General features: G+C 44.9%; 1 protein-coding gene across 3 annotated transcripts in view; it reads left to right on the forward strand.

The window, feature by feature from the left end:
• LOC146690564 (cyclic AMP receptor-like protein A) overlaps window positions 1-16,984 on the forward strand; it is a 51,647-nt gene extending 34,663 nt beyond the window's left edge. For all 3 annotated transcript variants that reach the window (XM_085435716.1, XM_085435717.1, XM_085435718.1), the window contains 2 exons: window positions 7,448-7,595; window positions 15,764-16,984. In XM_085435716.1, the coding sequence (XP_085291842.1) occupies window positions 7,448-7,595; window positions 15,764-15,925 (310 nt within the window). In that variant the 3' untranslated portion in view covers window positions 15,926-16,984. The remainder of the gene's footprint in view (window positions 1-7,447; window positions 7,596-15,763) is intronic.
• Window positions 16,985-21,457: the final 4,473 nt, after the last annotated feature.

Raw genomic sequence — 21,457 nt, forward strand, 5'->3', positions numbered from 1 at the left:
CTCCATCTCTCCCTTCTCTCTATCTAACCTCCTTGCACCCCCCCCCCCCCCCCCCCGTGTCTTATCTTGGTTTCTCTCGCACGTAATCTCTTTTGTTTGTCTCACTCATGTCTTGCAATCTGTCTTTTTAGATATCTCTCCTACTCCTCCTCTTCCTCTTTCCCTTCCCTTCTCTCTCTCTGCCTCTTCGGCTTCTTTTTTAGTCTTTTTCATTCAGCCTCGCTCCTTCACCCCTTTGCCCTCTTCCCTGCTCCTCCTCCTCCATCGCTCTCGGCCCCTCGTTCCCCTCCACGGCCTCCTCACTCTTCCACGTTTTCACCTCTTTTATCGTCTTCTCCGTTTTCGCTCCCGCTCTCCCTTCTCTCCTTCCTGTGCAGCGCCGTTTCTCTGACACTCGTCTCTGCCCAGCCTCCCCCCTCCCCCCGCCTTCCTGTCTCCCTTTCTCTCCCCCTCGCCTGCTCTTTTTCTTCCTTTCATTTTGCTCTCCGTCTCTCCCTCGATGGAGGGGAAAGGCTCTTCGCCTCTAATTGCGGCTGTTCCGTTGCCATGGCGCGTGTTGCTCAGCGCTGCGAGGTGCTGTCTGTGTGTGTGTCTGTGTGTGTGCGCACGCATGTGTGTGCGCCTACATGTGTCTGTGTGTGTGTGTGTGTGTGTGTGTTTGTGTGTGGCAGGCAGATGATTGCTTGCTGCCAGCTCTCGTTTCCCGGACGCCGATCGTGTTTCTTTGCGGCAGCAGGAAAAAAAAAATGAGACGCCAGAAATAGCCCCCCTTCACACAGACCCACTCACTCTCACCGCTGTGCTGTCAGAGAGACACACATACGCAGGCAGGCGCACACACACAGCCGCTCACACAAACACACATCCACTGCATTTCCTCTCCTTCTGACATTCTCGGCGTATGTGACCCAGGTTAGACTGAATGTAGACACCTATTTTGCACACGCACGGGCAGTGATGTGTGTTTATGTGTATCCACATGTGTCCAACTTCCTCTTCGTGCGTGTCCGTGTGTGTGTCTTTGTGTGTGTGTTTCCTGCGTCTCTTAGGAGGTTGTGTGGGGACTCCTGATTTATTTCACCTTTAATGGGAAGTGAAATGAATGTGACTAGCAGCTGGTCTGGTCCTCGGAGATATCGCGGTAGGCTAACCCAGAAAACAGTTCTGAAATGGTCCCTACTCTGACAAGCACCAGGATACGCCACTCTACGCTCCACTGGCTGCACTGTTGGTTTTATTTTAAGCTTCGTTTAGACGTTTAGTCGACACCTTTATCCAGAATTACGGCAGGTAGATTCTTGTTGCCGGTTTATATTCGACCTCTGGCCAACTCAACTTGTGCTTTTCTTTCTGTCACAACTTTTTAAAGGGTTGTTGGAAGGTAAATGGAGACAGATTAATGGCAAATAAACCTTGCAACCTCACGCTGCAAAAGAGGATAAGAGAGGATTATAACCAGATTTGTGGATGAATCTCCATAATCATCTTCTGTGCTTTTCTCCTGCAGTTCTCACTGGGCTTTTAAGGGAAAAAAACAACAGCCTGTTTATGTGCCTGCTTGGTTTTGACAAAGTTTGCGTAACTTAAATCTAAAAGTTTTAGGAGCTGTTTGTAAGACTGCTAAAAAATAAACAAAATGTGCACAAATGACAAGAAAAAATACACTAAAATCTCTTTAATCATCCATCCTTCCATCTGTTCATTCATCCATCCATCCGTTTTTCTACTGCTCTGGATTCCAGATCGTGGGGGTAGCAGTTTAAGCAGAGAAGCCCAGACCTCCTTTTCCTTTCTCCAGCTCATCCGGCGGGAATTAGGTCTTCCTGATAGAACATGCCCGAAACATCTTACCTAGGAGGCATCCAGGAGGCGTCTTAGTCAGATATCTGATCTATTTCAGTTAGTTTTGTTTTATGTGGCAAAGTAGTGGGTCCTGCCAAACGACACAACTCGCCCTATCACTAAGAGAACATCTGGCCATCCTTTAGTGGAAACTGATTTCTGCAGCTTGTATTCTCAGTCTCATTCTTTAGGTCACTATCTAGAGCAGGGGTGTCGAACTCCAGGCCTCAAGGGCCAGTGTCCTGCAGGTTTTGGATAACATCCTGGGTCAACACACCGGAATCAAATGATTAGTTCATTACCAGACTTGTGGAGAACTGCAAGGCACGTTGAGGAGGTAATTTAGCAATTTAAATCAGCTGTGTTGGATCAAGGACACATCTAAAACCTGCAGGACACCGGCCCTCGAGGCCTGGAGTTCGACACCTGTGATCTAGAGCTTGTGGTCTTAAAGATGAGGGTGGGAACATAGATTGGCAAGTAAATTGACAGCTTCACTTTCACACTGAGCTCTCTCTTCCCTACAGTACAACATCTCTCCGGTCGCTTTTGGTGACCGTTTATTCCCTGTCAAATGCACCGCTGTTTTAGTTTTTCTTTGACCTGTTGACTTTTGTTACTTGGCACATCGTACCACTGCTATCGCAGCTGGGTTGAGGTACGACCATGATGGTTTTTACTGCCATAATAATGATATAAAAGTTACTGCTCAGACAGAGGGAGATGGTGCAACAGTTTCTGTGAGACTGTGGAAAAAACATCTTCTCTTCCTATATCAATACTGATATGACGGTATGGTTTGAGTGGTGCTACCTATCGTTCAGGAGAATATTAGAAGAAGTCTAACCTCTTGTGAATTGCTTGGAGTTGAGGTGAACCAAGCTCTCTTCCCACGCTTAAGCTTACTGTCACACTGTTTACAATATGCCCTAACCCAGCCCGTGGCATCAGGTGATGCTATACTGTCTGCATTTCCCTCAGTATGCAAGTAAAAATAAAAATGCCTGAATGTGGCAAAAGCATATGGGCACAGTGCCACAAAGGTATATAGATCCTCAAAGCTTAGATGGCGACATGTATCCCTTATATCTTTATGCAGTCTTTTTTTGTTGGGAAACAGTCTGGTTTTCAACCAGTGCCGACTGTTTCATTCACTTGTTAAAAAAAGAGTTCTGTCAGCGCATAATTTAAGCTTTCACTAATTAATTAATACATTTTGTGAGTAATTATTAATTCTCTGAGCAACTCGATGGTAAAGCAGAGGGGAACCCTCAGGACCATTTAGACTTTCTCAGAAGGATTTGTTGCATTTAGCTTCTTTGGTTTAATAATAATAATTCTGTTCTAATTTGAATTTCAGTCTAATTTTCTATCAGGTTTCCTTCATAAAATGGCATAGATACCATCCTTTCTCAGCCGGCTGCAGGTACCATAGCTGGATCGCTCACTGATTAGGACTTCATAATGGGGCCAAAGACCATAGCCGTGTGTGTGTTTGTTTAGAAAGTGACAGGTACATGAAACAGTCACATTTCCTTAGGCCTTTCCAAATGGCCAGGCGTACCTTGCTTGTAGCATAGATGGAGTGAAGGCAGGGCATGACGTCTGTAGCCACTACGACTCTTTCCCCTTTTCCTTTTATTTTGGTGTGTGTGCCTAAGTTTTGACAGAGCTGAAGCCTCCGCTCTCATAGTTACGGTCCTCCACTGTGGCATGCCAATTTAAAACATATTTGTAATGACAACCATAAACCACGAGGAGACTGAGTTTCTCTGTCATCCCAACTCAAACAGAGTGAGACACTTTACGCAGTTCTCAATTTCTGCAGTTGCATTTGCCCAAAGAAGCTTAAAATCGAATCCATATTGGCAATTAAAGATCATTTGTTCTTGAATCTGGACCTTCAGTATTTGGGTCAGAAAGGTGCGCCAAACAGATACACAAAGACTCGGGATCAGTATCAAGGCAAAAAATAGAAATAAACACTGAATCGTGCATCCCCCTTTTCTATAACGAAAGATTTTGGCAGACATTGTAGTCGGTTCATTTATACTAGAAAAGGGAATTTGGCATCATTAAACTTCATGGTTTCTGTTAAATTAGCAATGAGCAGACAGCAGTCAAATTCTATGGCGTGTAAAGAATTTAAATTATCAAAAAAAAAAAAGAACTGGACTGTTGTTCAAGCAAAAGATGTTAGTGTATGTAACAGCTGTAAGGAGCCTATGTCTTCATAGCCTCCATACATTTTATGTTGTTAGTGGGGCAGTTTGAACTCTTGCTGGCAGAGCTGGGAGCACATCTGAGGAGGTGGGGAAATCATTTCAGAGAGCCGATTGACCCGCAGCATCTAGCTGTGTGTAAGAGGTAAAATAGTGTTATTTTACTATTTGTGTATCCAATACTGGTGCACATTTTGAGCTACAGCACACTTGTTGCCATGTGCAGCGGTCCGATTGGTCAGATATGCTTATTTGAATCATAAAAATTAAGCTTGATTTGATATTTGCAAATATTATGTTAACGTGTCCAGTGACTGAAGGCCTTTATTGACGCATTTAAGGATCAGAGTTTGGTTTCACTTAAACGTTGAGATTATTGAGTGTGGTTACATCAGGAAAAAATAATCATTTATGTATTATTGCTCCAAGAGACCACAATTAAAATGATGGATAGCCTCTGTTGCAAGTTTTATCTTTTTCTTTTCATATTTAAGAGTGGCTTGCAGGTTGGGAATTTATCTGTATGAAAATGAAGCAGAAAGCAGATTTAGCAAAACCGTGTCTGCAAATGCACTTCAATAAAAAACATTCACGGTCGTTATTGTAGTATCGGGTTGGAATTTGCTGTAAATAAACACACTGTAATGACACAAAAGTGCGAGTGGCCAGGCTAGGTTAAGTTTAGGAATAACAAATGGATCCGAAAACGTATAACCTTAAAATATTTTGAAAATGCAGGGTTTTTTTGTAATCATATCTCGCTTGGGTAACATAAATCAACGCTGTGTTTTTAGTTGTCACGTTGGCGAGAGCAAGGTGGAGGAAAAAGCTGGCTAATTTGGAAGTTATCAGACGTTAGGAAAAAAGCATGTACAGCGCCTCGTTTATATTTTTATCAAGCAGAAACTCAGGCTCTGCTATCGCTGCTGCTGGTAGTGTAAGAGGCTGCTGTTGACAGCGCACCTGAAGCAGCTGTGTGTACCAAAGAAGCTGCACCAGCTATTAGTTTCATACAGCTGCGACATCCCAACTGGAGCTCCATCTTATCTCCGGGAACAAAATCTTCCCGTCTAAAAATGGGTGGTGCACGCAGCCTTTTTCAAGACCGTGATGCAGAAGCAGAAGAAGTCTACATCCACAAAAGAACTCAAGCACAAAAATGAGCTCAGTAGTTCTTATTTGTTTTTTTTCTGGACATGATGTCCTGACAGACTGGGCAGAAAATTGTGAAATGCCATCTACTACTGAGGCCTGATTTAGACTGAATCGAGCCGACAGTTTGGCCCATGTGCGTGGCTGACGTCGAAGTGTTTATGCTTGTGTTGGTGGACTTGTGTGTTAATTGCTCCATGGTTTTTGTGGGGTAAAACATTTTTGTTGCTCAAGTTTTCCAATTCCTTTTTCTGATAGGCAGAAATTTGCTGAGATCCTTATATTGATGCTTATGATTATCACCCCTCACATTGAGGTGACAAATTTCCTGCTGAAGCATAAATCCCCAGTAAGAAAGAGAGGACTCCTGTTTGGGATATATAGTGTTTTTATTTTATTTTATTTTATTTTATGTTATTTATGTCTCTAGAAATGTAAGACATTGCATTAACTTTTTAGTCATTTCCAAAAAATAATGACAAATATTAAATATAAATCAATTTGCTCCGATTTTAGTTGATTCTCACGGCAAGTAACAGAGTCGCTCCTCTTCCTGGCACCTGGGTGCTTTTCAATGCTTGCTTTGTATTTAAATGTGTTAAAATGGATTTATCCATTGCCTTTTCAGTGCTTAAACCATCTGCCATCAAATGAAACTCCTCTGAAGGATAACCCTGCCAATGTAAGTTTATGTGTTTCCTATTGGAAATAAATCCTGTTGCAAGCCCTGAACCTACTTTGGACGTCTCCACTACACAAAGCTTTTTGTTTATTTTTGATCTGGCCTTCAGTGTCCTGTTATTGTAAGTAGAAAGTTTCCAGTCTTTTGAGTAGTATTCTCTAAAACATTATCTGCCTCCTGTGCGACTAGAAAGTGACAGTGATGTAATAGCATCACGACATTTAACATTGTTTTTATAAAACACATTTGGTTAGTCACCAGGAGTTATTTTTATTAGCCTGGCTGATGTCACTGCAGCCACGAAGACTCGTCATGTTCATGTGCAGGGTGCAGTGATGGCTCAGTATTTGTGGTGCTATTGTGAAGTGATTGCTACAGAGAGTGATTTAAAGCACAGCGGTGTTAAAATTGCTAAAGATTTCCCCAATATAATTGTCATTTCAAAAACTAATGAAAAAAAATCTCTCTGAGTCAGACAGTCACATAGGAATAGGTGATTGGAGAGTCCCACGTAACTTTGTGCAACCACAATACAAGAGTGGCCCACCCAACCCCCAAGACACAGATGACTTTGGCGACCCTGAGGTCAACCACTGTGGCCACTTAGTTCGTGCTGCACACTAAACCCAAGAACACAACACATGCAGAAAATGCCATGAGCCGCGCGGCGGTTTGATTCTCACGCTAATAGATCAATAAAAGACATTAGTGGCGGGCTAGCCCAGCGAGCAGCGCTAATACAAGGTTAATCCAGGGTTAATGGCTGAGCAGCATCGTTCTCAGAGGCAGCCATTAGTTCTCAGCCGCACCATACAATATCAGGTTCTTCTCCTAGTCGTGCCCCAGGTTTCCAGGCGCGGGGAAGGAAATTGAAAAGAAAGGAATAGCGGCTCACTCTCACGAGTCAAGATGAAAATGAGATATCCAGATAGATGAAACTGAATGCAAAGAAATGGGGGCGATATCTGAGTGAGGCCGAGCAGCGTGCGGGGGAAACGTGCGCGGAATGAAAAAGAAGGGAAAGATGGGATGGCGAAATTGTGGTCAGGAGAAGTAGGAAACTGAGATGAGAGAAAGGGGGTGAGAAGGAGAGGAAGGGAGTTGAGCGCTACACATCTCCCTGTCCTTGTAAAGTGCTGCGTGCTGTCGAAGCGGCAGCCAAGAATGTGTCAGCCCAGCCGTCTCACGCTGCCTAATGGGCTCTTAAACGCTGATATAAAGCTCACTCGCTCTTTCGCCCTCCCCTTTTCCTCTCTCTCTCCTTTTTCTGCCTCTGCCACTCACTCTCATTACTTCTCGTTCTCACCCTGTCCCTCACTCTGTCACTCACTTGTCCTCTGCCTCTCTTTCCCTCTCTTTCTGCTGCTCTATCAACCTCTCGCTCTCTGCCGTTCCCCTTTCCCCCGTTGCCGTCTTCTCCCTCTGATTTCTCCCTGAATTACTCCATCGTCACGTCTAAAGCTCTGCTCCTAGTTGTCTCTGTATTTACAACTTTTTTACGGGAGAACTTAAAACTTCTCTGTCTTCTCTTTTTTTCCTCCTCCTCCAGGCTCCATAACGCCTTCTACCCTAAGGCACCGTCCTTCTACCTCACACTTCTGCACGTCCTGTCGGCACCACTCCACGGCTTGGCCAATGCCTTTGTGTTTGGCCTGAATAGGGATTGGTGGAGCCTCCTGAGCCCAACTGGCATGCAGGTAAACTTCACACACACCTGTGAGAACCGCATCGTTATTTAAATCTGGAGGCTATTTATACATAGTGGTTACGCTTGAATAGACACTCAGTCATCTTTCATGTGATTGCATACAGTAGTCTGTTCAAAGACTTGCACTGATGCGAATCAATCCTGGGTGACAAAAAATAAAGGTAAATACATGTCCGTGTCACTTGAAAATATTTAACCCAACACGCGAGGAACCAATCAGGCTGTTGCACTGACACGAGCTCTCAATCGAGGCTTATACTGGTTGAAACTGTGCATTTGGTTAAATGCTTACAGTTCAGCGCTAAGTATGCAAACATGGTCACAATGTGTGCATTTACATGGACAAAGTATCCCAGGTTACCTAAGCTTATCCTGGTTTTAACCATATTCAGGATATGACACTTATATACATTTGATTAGGCATGCAAATAGTTTCTCACAGTTCATCTTCATAGCTACTAAACACAAGCCCAGGTGGCTTTGACCTGACTTGTCTCACTCTACATGTTGAGAAACAGGCATTCTGCAAACTGTCTTCTGTAGACTTGAATGTCTTGCTCCCACCATTATTTGTGTTTCTATGAGGTAACTTGGCTGGAACATTCAGACACCTGGATGTGCTGTATAAGGGTACTTCAACATGTTCAGAAGCATATCCAGGTTTCTTAACACCTAGAACAAAGGCCCATTCAAGTGTCAGAAATAAAGACGCAAAGACAAAAACAGAGTACTTCTAAAAGATTGTCATAACCAGGATACGCATGTAGACACACTCAGCAACCACCCAATATGCAGCTGGTTAGCAGGTATAATTCAGTTTAACTGTAAAGTAATAGACACGTGAATTAAATGGGCAAATTTAAATCTGTGGTGACGGATTAAAAGTCTGGGATCACCAAAGTTTTCCAATACATTTTAGTCCTAAGAAAAAAACATCAGCTTTGCTGTGACATTTAGCAAAAATGATCGCTGGGATTACTCATTTGAATTATGTGAATTTCAGATTGAGCATCATTGTTATTCCTGCTGTTAGCGTGGTTTAAAATCCATTCCTTCAGCAGATCTATTCAGTCGGCAATGTCACAGATTCCACGTCTGAAAGGAGCTTTATAAAGCTCTGAATGCCATCTGTCCTCTGCAGTGTACCTTTGCTTACTCCTTTCAGGGACTCAGGTGGCTGAAGCCCATCCCAGCAAAGACATACGAATTGAAGGGCATCGAAATGAGTGGCTGAATTTTCTGTTTATACCAGTGTTGAAATGCTTACGTAAGGAAGATGTTTAAGTTTAATGATGTGGTAATTCTACAAAAGTCATTTTACTTTTTTTTCCTTCTTTTTTTGCAACATCATCTTAGCCCTCTTCCCAGTGAGAAATAATTGCTTCAGGATTTGTAATTAGGCCATTTAACGTCCCACACTGACTGTTACCATCTGTTACAGGTGTTCACACGCCACCTGTACGGAAAATGCTTGTTGGGTTTTTGGTACAAACCCCCCCCCTTTTTTTAAAGTGTAAAATGGCAAATTCAGGGCTTAGGAACATGTAATGAAGACAAGCTTTTCCAAAAAAATTACGTGTATATATTATATTTAATTTCTCTCTTTTTTTAAATTTGAACCACAAACCTGCGTGGTTGCATTTCAATAAACACCACAATCAATAGGGTTCTCCACAGATTTATCTCAATCTGCAAACATTGACTGTATCTGCAGATACGAGCCAGAGCAGATATTGAACCGCAAACACAGAAAATTCTTTGTGGTCTTAGCTCACGCGTACACAAACACGCACGCACACACACACACACACACACATATTGTCGCCTAGTCAGTACCACCAACCACGCTGATAACGGGTCGTGAGCGCAGTGTGGAAGACTGGAATGTGCAGTGTGACCTTCAGCCCAAATGTCAATGTTGCACTGTGGTGAGCGGAGAGAGACAGAGAAGTGAAACGGAATCTCAATGTGTTCGTAAATCACAGAGAAAACGCTGTTTGCGCGTCTCACGGAGAACGAGAGAGAAGGTGAGAAAGAAGATGACAGAGCGAGAGCGAGTGAAAGAGAGAGAGAGAGAGGTGGCGTGTGTTCGTGCGCTATCGTGACTAACAGCCGGTTGTTATTCATCTTGGCATGCGGCTCCCAGCAGCCCCCACACATCAGGTGTGAGATTGGCGGGGAAGAGAAGGGGGCGCGGGGGGGAGGGGGGGGGGGGGGTTTGGGAGAGAAGGAGGTGGGGGTGGTGTGGAGGGTTTTGCAACAGCGTCAAAACATTCCTCTCTCAAAGCGACGAATCTGCGCTTTCAACCCTACCCCCCACCCCCACCCTGGCCCTCCTAACCCTGTCTCCTCGTGCTCACTCACCAGCACTCTCTCCCTCTCTGCCTCTGTTGCTGCTTGCCTGCAGTACATTTGCATGATTTAAAGGGTAGGCACCTTTTTTCCTTCTCCCTAGGCTGTCTTCACTCTGCTCTCTCGTGCCATACGTACTTTGGAAAAGTTGTTGGTGGCTGTTGCTTTGGGTAGGCGGAGAAAATCAGTTTAATTAAAGGTGACCTGTTATGCTCGTTCCCACCTTCATGTTTTTATTCCTGGACTCCGCGATAGTAGTCTTGCGTGATTTACAGCTCATAACGATCCATCATTATTCCGATTCGCTGCTCCTCATAAACAGAGGCTTTAAACAGCAGGTGGATGGGACCTTTGTGCTCACAGGCAGAGCTGTGTGCCTGAGATGACTACATTAGGGACAGCCGCTCTCTTTGACGTCATACAGTACCAGGAGCAAAAATGAAAAACAACACTGTCAGGGTGCCCGTGCTGACCTCTGTCAACCGTCGAAAGCAGCATTAATGGGAACTCGAGCAGTAGAACCGCACCACAGATAAATGGTAGAAGGTGGCCTCGTCTGATAAATCACATTTTCTTTTACATCACGTGGATGGCCAGGTGTGTGTACTTTGCTTATCTGGGGAACACCTGGCACCAAGATGTGGTATAGGAAGAAGGCAAGCCAGTGGAGGCAGTATGACGCTTTGGGCAATGTTCTGCTGGAAAACTTGGGTCGTGCCATCCATGTGGATTTTACTATGATGCTATGATTATTACCACCTACCCTAAGCACTGTTTCCCTGATGGCTCTGGCCTCTCTCAGCAGGATAATGCTTCCTGCCACCAAGCAAAAATGATTCAGGAATGGTTTGAGGAGGACAAGTTTGAGGTGTTGACTTGCCCTCAAAATTCCTGATTGCAATCCAGTCAAACATCTGTGGGATGTGCTTGACAAACAAGTCTGATCCATGGAGCCCCCACCTCCCAGCTTACAGGACTTGAAGGATCTGTTGCTAACATCTTGGCACCAAATACCACAGCTCACCTTCAAGCCACTAGTGGACTCATGCGTCGACTGTAATGTAATGCATTTGCTGTATCTGCATCTGCACCTGTACTTTGGGTAGAGACCTCTTAAAATGTTAGTTCACCCACAGTTTTTAATCTAACTCCACCCCCACGTATTAAAAATAAAATGAGGAAAAAGGGTGAGAAAGGGTGAGGAGAGGGCTGCCCACTCTCTTTTCCAGTCCAGAGAAAATGGAAAGAGACACATGTCTGCCACAGAGGGTTTATTTGAGGTGAAGAAATCCGTAATCAGCTGAAACAGACATTAATGTGGTGGAAGGCCATGCTGGTCCTGACCATCCTGGTCTCGTGCTGCATCAGTTCAAGCCTTTGGCTCCAGCGCGGATACTGCTTAAAGCTTCTGTGTGTCTTTGTCTCTCACTAAAAAGGGGGCATCTTGCCACCTTTATTGCTGAGCTATGTGAGGGTCTGGTGATGCTTTCGCAGCCCTCAAAAGCACAAGTCCAAACCACTGCACCAAAACTGAAAAACCCTAAGTAGAGCGTTTGCAGGAAATGGCAGACATTCATGTAAATGAGTTTCCATCATTCAAGTATGAAACACTAAGGGGTGGGAGGGGTTCTCCCACAGCTGATTTGAGCTGATCTGAGACATGTTGATGAGCCCTAAACAGTCTGACCTGTGGCAGTCTGGCTTTGCAAGGTTTAAAACAGTAGATTGCTTATTGAGCCATTTTCAAACAGTGACATTCAGGTTTTTATTATTTGCAAAGAAATGTCATTACCACCAGCACTGACGTGTTTCATCCCAGTAATAGTGACAGTAATATCATTAAGTTTATAGCTCAATAAACTCAACATTTAAGTGCGGAGTACCTTTTTAATATCCAATATGTTCAGTCATTCAAACATGCCTGGTACTGTGCCATTGGTATTTTTTAAACCTTGATACTGGACTCCAAGATTTTGAATTGTTCTCAGTTTATTAGGTTCCCTTTTGGCTTATGCAGCACATAGCAAAAAGGCATTATTATTGCTTTCCGTGGCCCTGCCAGTTTTGTTCTGCTCAGTGCATAGATAGCACATTAGGATGAGACAGTGCAGATAAAAGCACTTTTGTGAGTTCTAAGAAAGGCTCACGCATTTTATAGGGTATGGCAAAAATGTGCCATTTATTTGTTTCAGTGCTTGCAAATGGCCACTGGAGCAAATTGGCAGCAACGCTGAGTTTGGGCACCACATTTAGATCCCTCAAAACATCCACAATTTGTTCCACTCTCACTATGAAAAGTAGCTGCTTTGATTTGAATGGTGACATGTGAAAGATCGTGATGCAGAGTTTGCTAAAAATAACTAATTTACATGTTTTTTTAAAAACCTTACAAAATAAATGATCTTGGCAGCCATTCGAGCAGCTCCCATGTCAACTAAAAATAAAACTGCAGGATGGAAATGAGATTAAATTTAATGGCATTTCAGGTTGATTATTAGGCTAGCATGCATGATTGTGAATACCACTGGGTTTCCCTGAGTCTAGACTCGTAGTGGACATGGGTCCTCGTCACTAGAGACATAAAAGCACAGCACACTCTGCCTGCACGATGTCTATTGGCCAGTTTCAGTTGAGAGATTGAGCAAAAACACAGGAAGCGCGGTGGCTTTCAGTACACTGTTTACTTTGAGCCATAGAAATTGTAGCTGTTAAATTTTTCAAATAGCCTTTGCTGCATACACCCACACATTTTCACTGCCATTCATTTTTTCCCCCTAAATTTAGTTAGACACTGACCTTTAAGGTGAGTAAGCCTACCTGCCAGTTATGTTTCGTACTGCAGTGCAGAGAATTGCAAAGTTAAGTAAAAGACTCGGCACACACCAGATTAAAACTCAAATCATGACACCAAAAAACAAAAAAAGAAATCGGACCAGGTCGTGATTTTAGCAGATATTTCCATTCCTCCTCGCTTCCTCTTGAAGCTAAATTTAAGCGTGAGGAGAGTCGGTCTAACTAAAACTAAAACTAACACACTTTCACTGAGAGGCCTCTTCTGGTTACAGATCTGATTCATGCATTCACACAACCAGGTTATTACTGTGAACAGAAGCGCATTTTTTTGTTTTTTTTTGTTTTTTAAAACCCATTTTCTTCCATTAACCTGCTTCTTTGTCATGGCATCGTTTTCTTTATCTAGTCCTCGGTTTCCCCCACCCTCCTCCTCTTTCGCGGCAGTGAAGCCGCTCTTCTGTTTCTCCCTCTCTCTGCCCATCTCTGCCTCGCCGTACTCTTCTGCTGTCTCCTCTGTTCCCAGTACCCTGTTACAGCATCTCTGGCATTTATCTATCTTACATTATTTTTGCTGCTCTCCAGCATCTCCCTCCCACCTGTGTACTCTCCGTCTCGTTCCCTCTTCCTCTCGCTCCTACCCTGATATTGATCTGCATTCTAGCCATACAGCTGAACCGCCCGTGGCTCTGCAATGAGCTCACATCTCACTTCTCCTTCTCTGTGTTTATGAGTGTGCACGCAGGAAAGGAAGCTCTTCCAAAGCCCTACATGTCTCGGTATCGTGGCAATCTTAACGCAAAGCAGGCTGATTTTAAAACACGATTGTTGTTGGGGTTTTGGGGTTTGTTTTTTTTAGTGGAAACACCGCGTGCCCACACGAGCATGGCCCCCTTTTGTCCACCAATAACCGAAACTGCGCATCACAGCTGTCGTGTGTTAAGGAGAGGCAGACAAAGCCTTGTTACGCTGCTGAGGCTCAGCTGGTTAAACCTCTGTTCAGTCCTCCCCCTTGCTCTCTTATAGTGTATGTGTACTGTATTCCCTTCTGGCAGGGCTGCCAGTGAAACCCCAGCAAAATATATATATATATAAATAAATAAATAAATCCAAACTGCAGCAGCACATCTGAGGTTCAACCAGCCAAAGACGGCATATGTCACTCTGCGTTTCTTTACTCTTTTCTGGGTATTTCAGCAGAGTAGCCATCAGCACATCTCCCACTTACATGAATAATCCCATGCAGGTTTGTGAGCAGTCCTATTCATATGATCTGCAATGGAACAAGAGTCTTGGTAGCAATGTGGATTTTAAAATCCCAGTCTAAACTGGTCTAAACACCCTTCATCTTTCCATCCTACTGTAGCTCACATTGTCCTTCTTCAATGAAAAACCTGTGAACTGTGAGCTACTCTGGCTTGGCTCGGTAACAGTACTAAAAAACAAAACATCTGCCAGTTGAATAAATGTAAATATAAAACAGCCAAACATCTGATTCGGTTTGCATAATCACACCATTCAAAAATCATAAAAACAGTTGCTGTGCATTAATCACATTCCCGTTTCACAGTCACTAGCTCATCTGACAGAACCAAAGTCAGTGGAACCCAGAGACGAGATTTGTGCTGTGAATTTTGTAATGTTTGCGAGATTGAAAGGGGACAAAAGTCCCCCCCCTCTCACCCAAACAAGCTTATGTAATTGTTCACTCTTGAGTTCCATAGGTAATTTTCTTTGTTAGATCGAAAACAGCCCCACACTGAGGGGATTTTCAAGTACCAGTGAAGCAATTAAATGCAATCAAGGAAGGGAAGGGTGGTTTGACTGCATTATGAATGATTTCCAGGGCTTAGCAGAAGCCAAAACACAAGACAAGGTGTTTTGGCAGCTTAAAAGTTAAAATGTGGACCGTTATTCCCACTTTCATTTGGAATGGTGACTGAGATAAACAGGAAAATTCCAGATTTCCAGATCCAGTGTAATCTACTAAACGTTTTCCCGGTTTCAGTATTGTTGGCTAGGGCACTGTGCATCGATATCCCTGCTCACACGTACAAACTCAAATGAGCAGAATCTCATTTGCCTCTCATGAGCCTGACGTTTGTGAGCGTGTTTAGAAGCGTGCATATCATTTACATGCTCAGGCTTGACTGGACAGTTAGGCTATTTTCTCCCGCTACTCGCACACATCAAAGCAGTTCATGCTTAAGTGATGTAGGGCTGCACACTTTCTTCTTCAGATTTAGACGCTCATTAAAGTTTTATTGCACTGCCGTTTATTTTTTTTCTTTTTCATATTGTTTGAAGTACGCTGCTTTCATGGAATTTACAAAAGGTGGAATCTAGCGTTGTGCAGGATGACCAAAGATTCTAGCAGAGCCACAGTATGAGTCTTAAAATTAACTCTGCATAAGTGGGCCTTTACAGCGGCTCGTACTTCTCACACTAGTATATAGAATTTTAAGCATTTTAATGTCACCATAACAAAAGTTTTACTGTTGCGTCCCGAGGCAGAACATTCAATGCTTAACGACCTCAGTTGTTCCTCGTGCCATCCTATTCCAGCACACACTGCATTGAAAAGGCGGGATTTTGTTGGTCACACCACAGCGACCTTCACTTCCCACTCAGTCTGCTCAGCAAATCTCCCTCCGTGCAGTCTCGTCTCTTAGCCAAAATGAAATTGAAGTTGAATGGCCAACGTTTTGACACATTAAAGATTGTAACATGGATGCTTTAAAAAATAGCAGACGGGGTTAAAGCGGTCCAGAGGTGCATGAGAAAATGAACTTGAAGGGGATTATTGGTTCTTATGGCCGGCGACCCACAGCTTCACGATGACGCCTTGGATATGCAAATCTGGGGTTTAATATTTTCATTTTTATCTACCTGGGGCACTGTTTTTAATTTAATGGCCAAAAACGTTTGAGTCTTGAGCTTTAGTGTGAACATCCTTTCTACACCAGTATAAGTGTTGTGTACTAATTCCAAACTGTATGCGTGTCTGTTTTCTAGCTGGCTCTGCAGTCACGGCTCTGTGACAGAACACGGATTGGAGAGTACTACCCCGGGGCGGTGCGCTACATGCAGGCTGACCTGGCCGACCTCAGCGATGACGATGACACCAATGTGCTCTTCTACTCTCCTGACATGACCCTGAAAGACCGAGGGCCCTGAGAGAGCGGGAGGGAGGGAGAGCGAGGGAGACAAAAGAGATGGAGGGAAGGAACACGAAGGAGGGTCAGAGCCAGAGAGAAACGCAGCAGATTAGAAACTGAGAGGGAGGAAAAAGAGGTAGGGAGGGAATGGAAGGGAAGATTGTGGGGGACAGTCAGGCAGATAGGAGCCGGAGATGAGCTGTCAGGTTCCATTATTAATCCCCATCCTTTACTATTTAATATCCTAAAGACACACACACCACACATACTGAACAGAGCTCCAGCTCAGCGCATTACTACAAGAGAAGGGGAAGGACTAGGGCGCTGTAAAGATCCTCTCGATGTTAAACGCATCTGCTTCTTCCCAAAAAGGTCTTGAAACGATTTCCCTCTCTGCATCGTATTCTGTACGTCTGCAGCATTTCGGCATGCCACAACAATAAAATGGAGAAAAAAAGAACCCATAAGGACCGCTGAAAGGCAATCATAACAAGGTGTTCCTTTAGCATTCTCTTTTCACGTCTCTGCAGGAGATTAGTTGAAAAGGAGGCCTTTAAGATGTATCCCGTGTGTCTGACGTGAAAGCATCTGCATCTACCCTGAGATTGATCCTGCTACTGAACAATTTTCTTGCCAACAGGGGGGATGTGGGTGCGGAGTTGAACTACAGAAGTGGGAGGGGTTATAAACAGTCAAGATGCCTCAACAGGGCAACTAAATCCCAAAGCACCCATGTCACCTTCCTCACAGTATTTGTTTTCTGCCTGTTTTTTGTTCCTGTTGATGCAACTGCTGCACATGTATTCACTTCTGGAAGGTTATTTTGTATTTTTTTTTTTAATGAAAAATACTACACTTGTTTGTTATACAATATTTCTAACAGATCAATGTATTGTACATATTTAACTGTACACTCTATTTTTGTACTTTGCCTTGGACCAGATGAGATGAACTTTTTTTCTTGGTCCAGATCTGCTGCTCGGCGGTGTCCGTCAAGCAGAACCGAATTCAACACACACAGCCTTATGAACAACTACAGAGAGATGCTTTTGGTCAAATAAATCCCCTGGTAGACACACACACGGATACTTTTTTATTTTTTTATTTTTATTTGTTTCTTTAAGGTGCCTCTGCCAGCCTGTTTTGAAGTAAGGAACAGTGTCGCTGATTGTCAGGCTAATAGCGTGAACCACCTGCTATGCTCTGCCACAGCCCATTTGGTTTTTTCTGGTTTCAAGCCTTCGTTACGGTCGGATCTCTCCCAGCCGTCAGCTCCGTCTTTGCCAAACTGAACTACGAAAACCAACTCTTGACCTTTTTGTTTTAAATCTTTTCTGCCGAGTGTCAGCCACACCTGGGTGAAACTTTGGTTTGCAGTTCACAATCACACCACCGTATCACCCACACTGCCCCCCCCCCCCCCCCCCCCCCCCCCGGCACTGTTGCTGGTTTGATTCGGCTGCGCACTCCATCAAATAAATGAGCAGGAGAGACATTTCATAACAAAGCTGAGACTAGGCCTGTTTATTTCATTTTCACATTGATGCCATTCCTCATTCCCACTTGCCTGCCTGCAAAGTGTTTGTCTGTTTATGTGTATGTACATTCAGGCCTGTTTTAGGCGGGGCCTGCTTAAATAATGGATATTAATTATTGGTCGGACTCTACCGGACCCTGCCCATCTCCAAACGTTATTAACTGGATTTTGATTAATGGATCATGGGCAACGTGTCCTCCGGAAAACCAGATCTTTTTCCTCCACGTGCATAGACAACACAGCTTGCCCACAAACGTGTGAACACATCGAGCCCTGCGCCCCCACTTCATATAAAGATCCCGTGAAATAAGCGAATCTCCCTGTCACGCAAGAAGAATTATTATTCCCCCCTCATATCGTCGCATGCGCCGTAATTGGATACAATTTAACACCCGCGGCCCACGGGCATGTCAGCAGGCGCACTGCCTACTATTAGCTCGCCTCGCCTCGCCACCCTATCATTTGTCAGATCAGTGTTTGTGTGCTCCTGGTGCCTTTGTGTGTGTGTGCGTATGTGTGTGTGCGTGCGTGTGGCTCGAGAAACCGGAGCATTTGTTGGAGTCCGGCCATGACCTAGCTGTGACGCACAGAAACAGAGAGGAGAGGAGAAGTGGAGAGAGAGGGGAGAGGCGACAGCGCAGCAGCAGACGCTGAAAAACAAGCTGGAGCTCTGTCACCTCTGAGCCAAAGGGAGGCAGGCAGGCAGTCCTGATGGGTGTTTGTGGCTGCTCTGCTCTGCTTCCACAGGGAGCCCTGTCTGCTGTTTTTTTTTTTTGTTGTTGTTTTTTTTGTTGTTGTTTCTTTAGAGCCCCGGCAGTATTTACAGGCATCGTTGGGGGAGGGTATAACCTCCTAATACCAGCTCACCGGCTGCTTACAGTAAAAAAAAAAAAAAAAGGCTGAAGAAGGTTAATGAGGAGATTACAGCATGACTGATCTAAATAATTGAGTGGAAGTTGTTGCAAATGTAGAGAAACCTGTAAACTGGGCTCCTTTTCCCCTATGCCTCTCAATTTGTGGCCTAGTGCAAGACCCCTACCCCCTTCTTCTTCTTATTAACCTTTTGCCCAGGTGATCAACCAACAGGTTAATGTGGCCATTTTTTGTGGTCATAAAAACAATACCAAATGCTATAAAAGTTGACTGCAGTGTACAAAAATCTTAAAACTGTCTTTCACGCATGGTCATCAAATCTGGCAAAACCAGAGTAGCAGCTGCAAAAGTTTCTTACTCTGCTGTAACAGTAAGAAACTACTCTGTTTTTGATATCTGTATAGGGGCACAAAAGATGGATTTTAGCCTAGTCTCTTCTTTTAAGGTGTTGGTATTGGTGTTGTTTGAGTGCCTAAATATCTAGAAGAAGAGTGTGCAAAATCCTCAGGTCCTCTTAACGCTGACCTTGGGTCTGTGATCATTTGCTCAGAGCAGATCTGATCAAACTGTAAATACAGAACAAATATCACCAAATACCAAAATTCTATTTTTGGGGAGCACAGCTTTATTAAGATGTGAAAATGCTCTAAGTGTATGTTCCACGTGGTTTTTCCAGGCGTCACCAAAAACGAGACTGATTTGCCCAATCACAGTGCAGTTTGGAACAAAATGATTCAGTGTCTACACAAATGTGAATCCACTTATGTGACAGATACCATCAGGTTCCATTTAGAGTATGAACCAGGATTTCGTAAAAGCTGAAATGATCAATTTCCCCCAGATGCTTCGACTCAGCCGGTTCTCTTCTCAGGGGGTGTTATTTTGACTGCTGGCACGGATCATTAACGCACAGTGTCCTTTGGCTTCTGTGCGTAAAGCGCTGAGATGGTCGCTCGTTCCCAACTCATATTTAACGCACAGGGCTACCAGTTTGAAGGGGAGGGTTTTACACGGAACCACGATCCTTGCCTTAATATGACCAAGTAGTTTTTAGCGCGAAAACCAATCAGGAAAAAAAAACGTTAAAAACGCTGGTCTGCAGGAGGACAGGCCTGCCACTAAAAAAATTGGACCCTAATCTCTCTGCCATTGCAGTCACGACTGCTGCGTAGAGATGTCGAAGGTCACCTTCTGCGTAACGGCTTTGACAAAATCACGTCATATTACTAGAAGGCACTGAGGTACCTACGAAGTTCTAGCCGCAGACCAAATTAGTACATTAAGAGAATTTTGAAAACAAAAAAGTTGCATCCACTCGGAATTCAGTATAATGTACTAGAAAATAGTCCAAACGCCCCTCACCATCACGCATATCCCCAAATCCTTATATCTAATATTTGTGTTGCCAACGCAAACACACAAAGCCAGAAGCAGCTTTGCTTCTTTTCTGTCGATCAGTTAATCGACCAGGCGTCATTGTTCCAGCCCTATAATCTAAACATCGCATGGAGTCACTCCTAGTGCTGCCAACAGGCTGCACGATCCTTTCAGGTTTTTCATTTTAACCTCTGAGGATTTGGTCCAAAAATATCAGTATAAGCTGTGCAGAAAACCTGCCTGTGTGTGACTCGAATAATCCCCTGAAATTCGAGAAACACCACCAATGACGTGACCTCGGTGGCCGCGATCTTTCCTATTTATAGCTGTCGCTTGCGAATCGTCTGTTTAACGTCCCTATCTCCCAGCGTGTCGACCGCAGGCCCGCTACTGCTGCTGCCTGAGCACAGTGCAGCAGCGAGCGGCGCTTTAAGCGCTGCGATCCGGCCCCGAAAGAGTTAAATTAATCTCTTTCTCTACCCCCGCTCTCTCTCAACACACACACACAGGCTGCCACCGCCCCAGATAACAGAGGGGCGCCTCTCCCCAGCCAGCCAGCCTCCGCTAATCGCAGTGGCAGGAGGGGGGAGTGGAGTGCCGGCGGCCTCTCACAGCGCTGGGCTTTTTATTGACGCTGTCTGCCTGTGTGTCTGTGTGTGTGTGTGTGCATGCTTGTGGGTGCGTGTCAGAGCGAGAGAGAGCTATAAAGAGGTGTGTGCTTGTTTCCGTGCGCGCGCGCGTGTGTGTGCGCTCCCAGCCAGCAGCGGAAAGCAGGCAGAGGCGGGGAACTGGGAGGGTGGGTGGCGAGGTTATGAGCGGAACTCGACAGAGGCCGACAGACGAGAGAGAAGGAGGGGAGGATGAGGAGGAGGGAAGGCGGGGGGGGGGGAGAGAGATCTTTCTTGTACTGCGCTGCTGAGAGCCGCCACCGCTTCTCCTTCCTCTCAGATAAGGTTCGTTTGAAGGTTTTCATATTCTCCAAAAAAAAAAAAAGAGCGAGAGAGGGAGACGGGTCTGTTCAGTGTTCTATGCGCGCGCATTTGGAAGCGGGGATTGCCGTTTCTAATCCCCACCACCCCATCCAAGGTCGAAATAAGAAATGCGTGACAGGGATCGCATTTTTTTTATGTCATGAGCCCACTGATTGATCGCATCGATGAATTTAGCAGCCCTATTGATTAGGGCTTAATCTATAGGTTAATGTCTCTCAGCGCTCCAATTATTCTCTCTCTCTCCCTCTCTCGCTCGCTCTGCTTCTCTCGCGAGCAGCAGCATTTTGGCTCGGAGCCACGCTCGCCCTGCCGCGCCAGGCTGTAATTATCCCCGGTGAGGCCGCGCTAACACAGCGTGGCGCGCCTGTGGGGAACCGGTTAGCCCTACAACACCGGGGTGGGGGGGCAGCGGTGCGCGCATGTGCGTGCCAGAGCGTGTGCGCGCGCTCGTGATCGTGCGCTGGTGTGGCACAGAGGGAGAGAGAGAGCGGCTTCTGTGTTGATATTTCGGTAGCCTGTATCAGAGCGCATTTCGAGTCCTCGCACGAACCGCGGAGCTTTGAATTGCAGATTAGACAAAAGTGATTTAAAGCAACTGATGGCGGGGCCTTACACTTAGGAAGGAGAGGAAAAGAAAAAAAAGTCACGATTAGTTATTAGATATGCAAATGAGCCCCCCCCCAGGTGTCCACGCTTTAGCGCAGTCACCGTTTTTAAGGTGAACTCGAACAAAGCAAAACATCAGTGAGTGTGGACTGTCGTGAACGGCGTG

The sequence above is a fragment of the Copadichromis virginalis genome, linkage group LG16, assembly GCF_057382275.1.
Source record: "Copadichromis virginalis isolate Kocher_CV1m ecotype Utaka linkage group LG16, C_Virginalis_male_GT1.1, whole genome shotgun sequence".
NCBI classification, from domain to species: Eukaryota; Metazoa; Chordata; class Actinopteri; order Cichliformes; family Cichlidae; genus Copadichromis; species Copadichromis virginalis.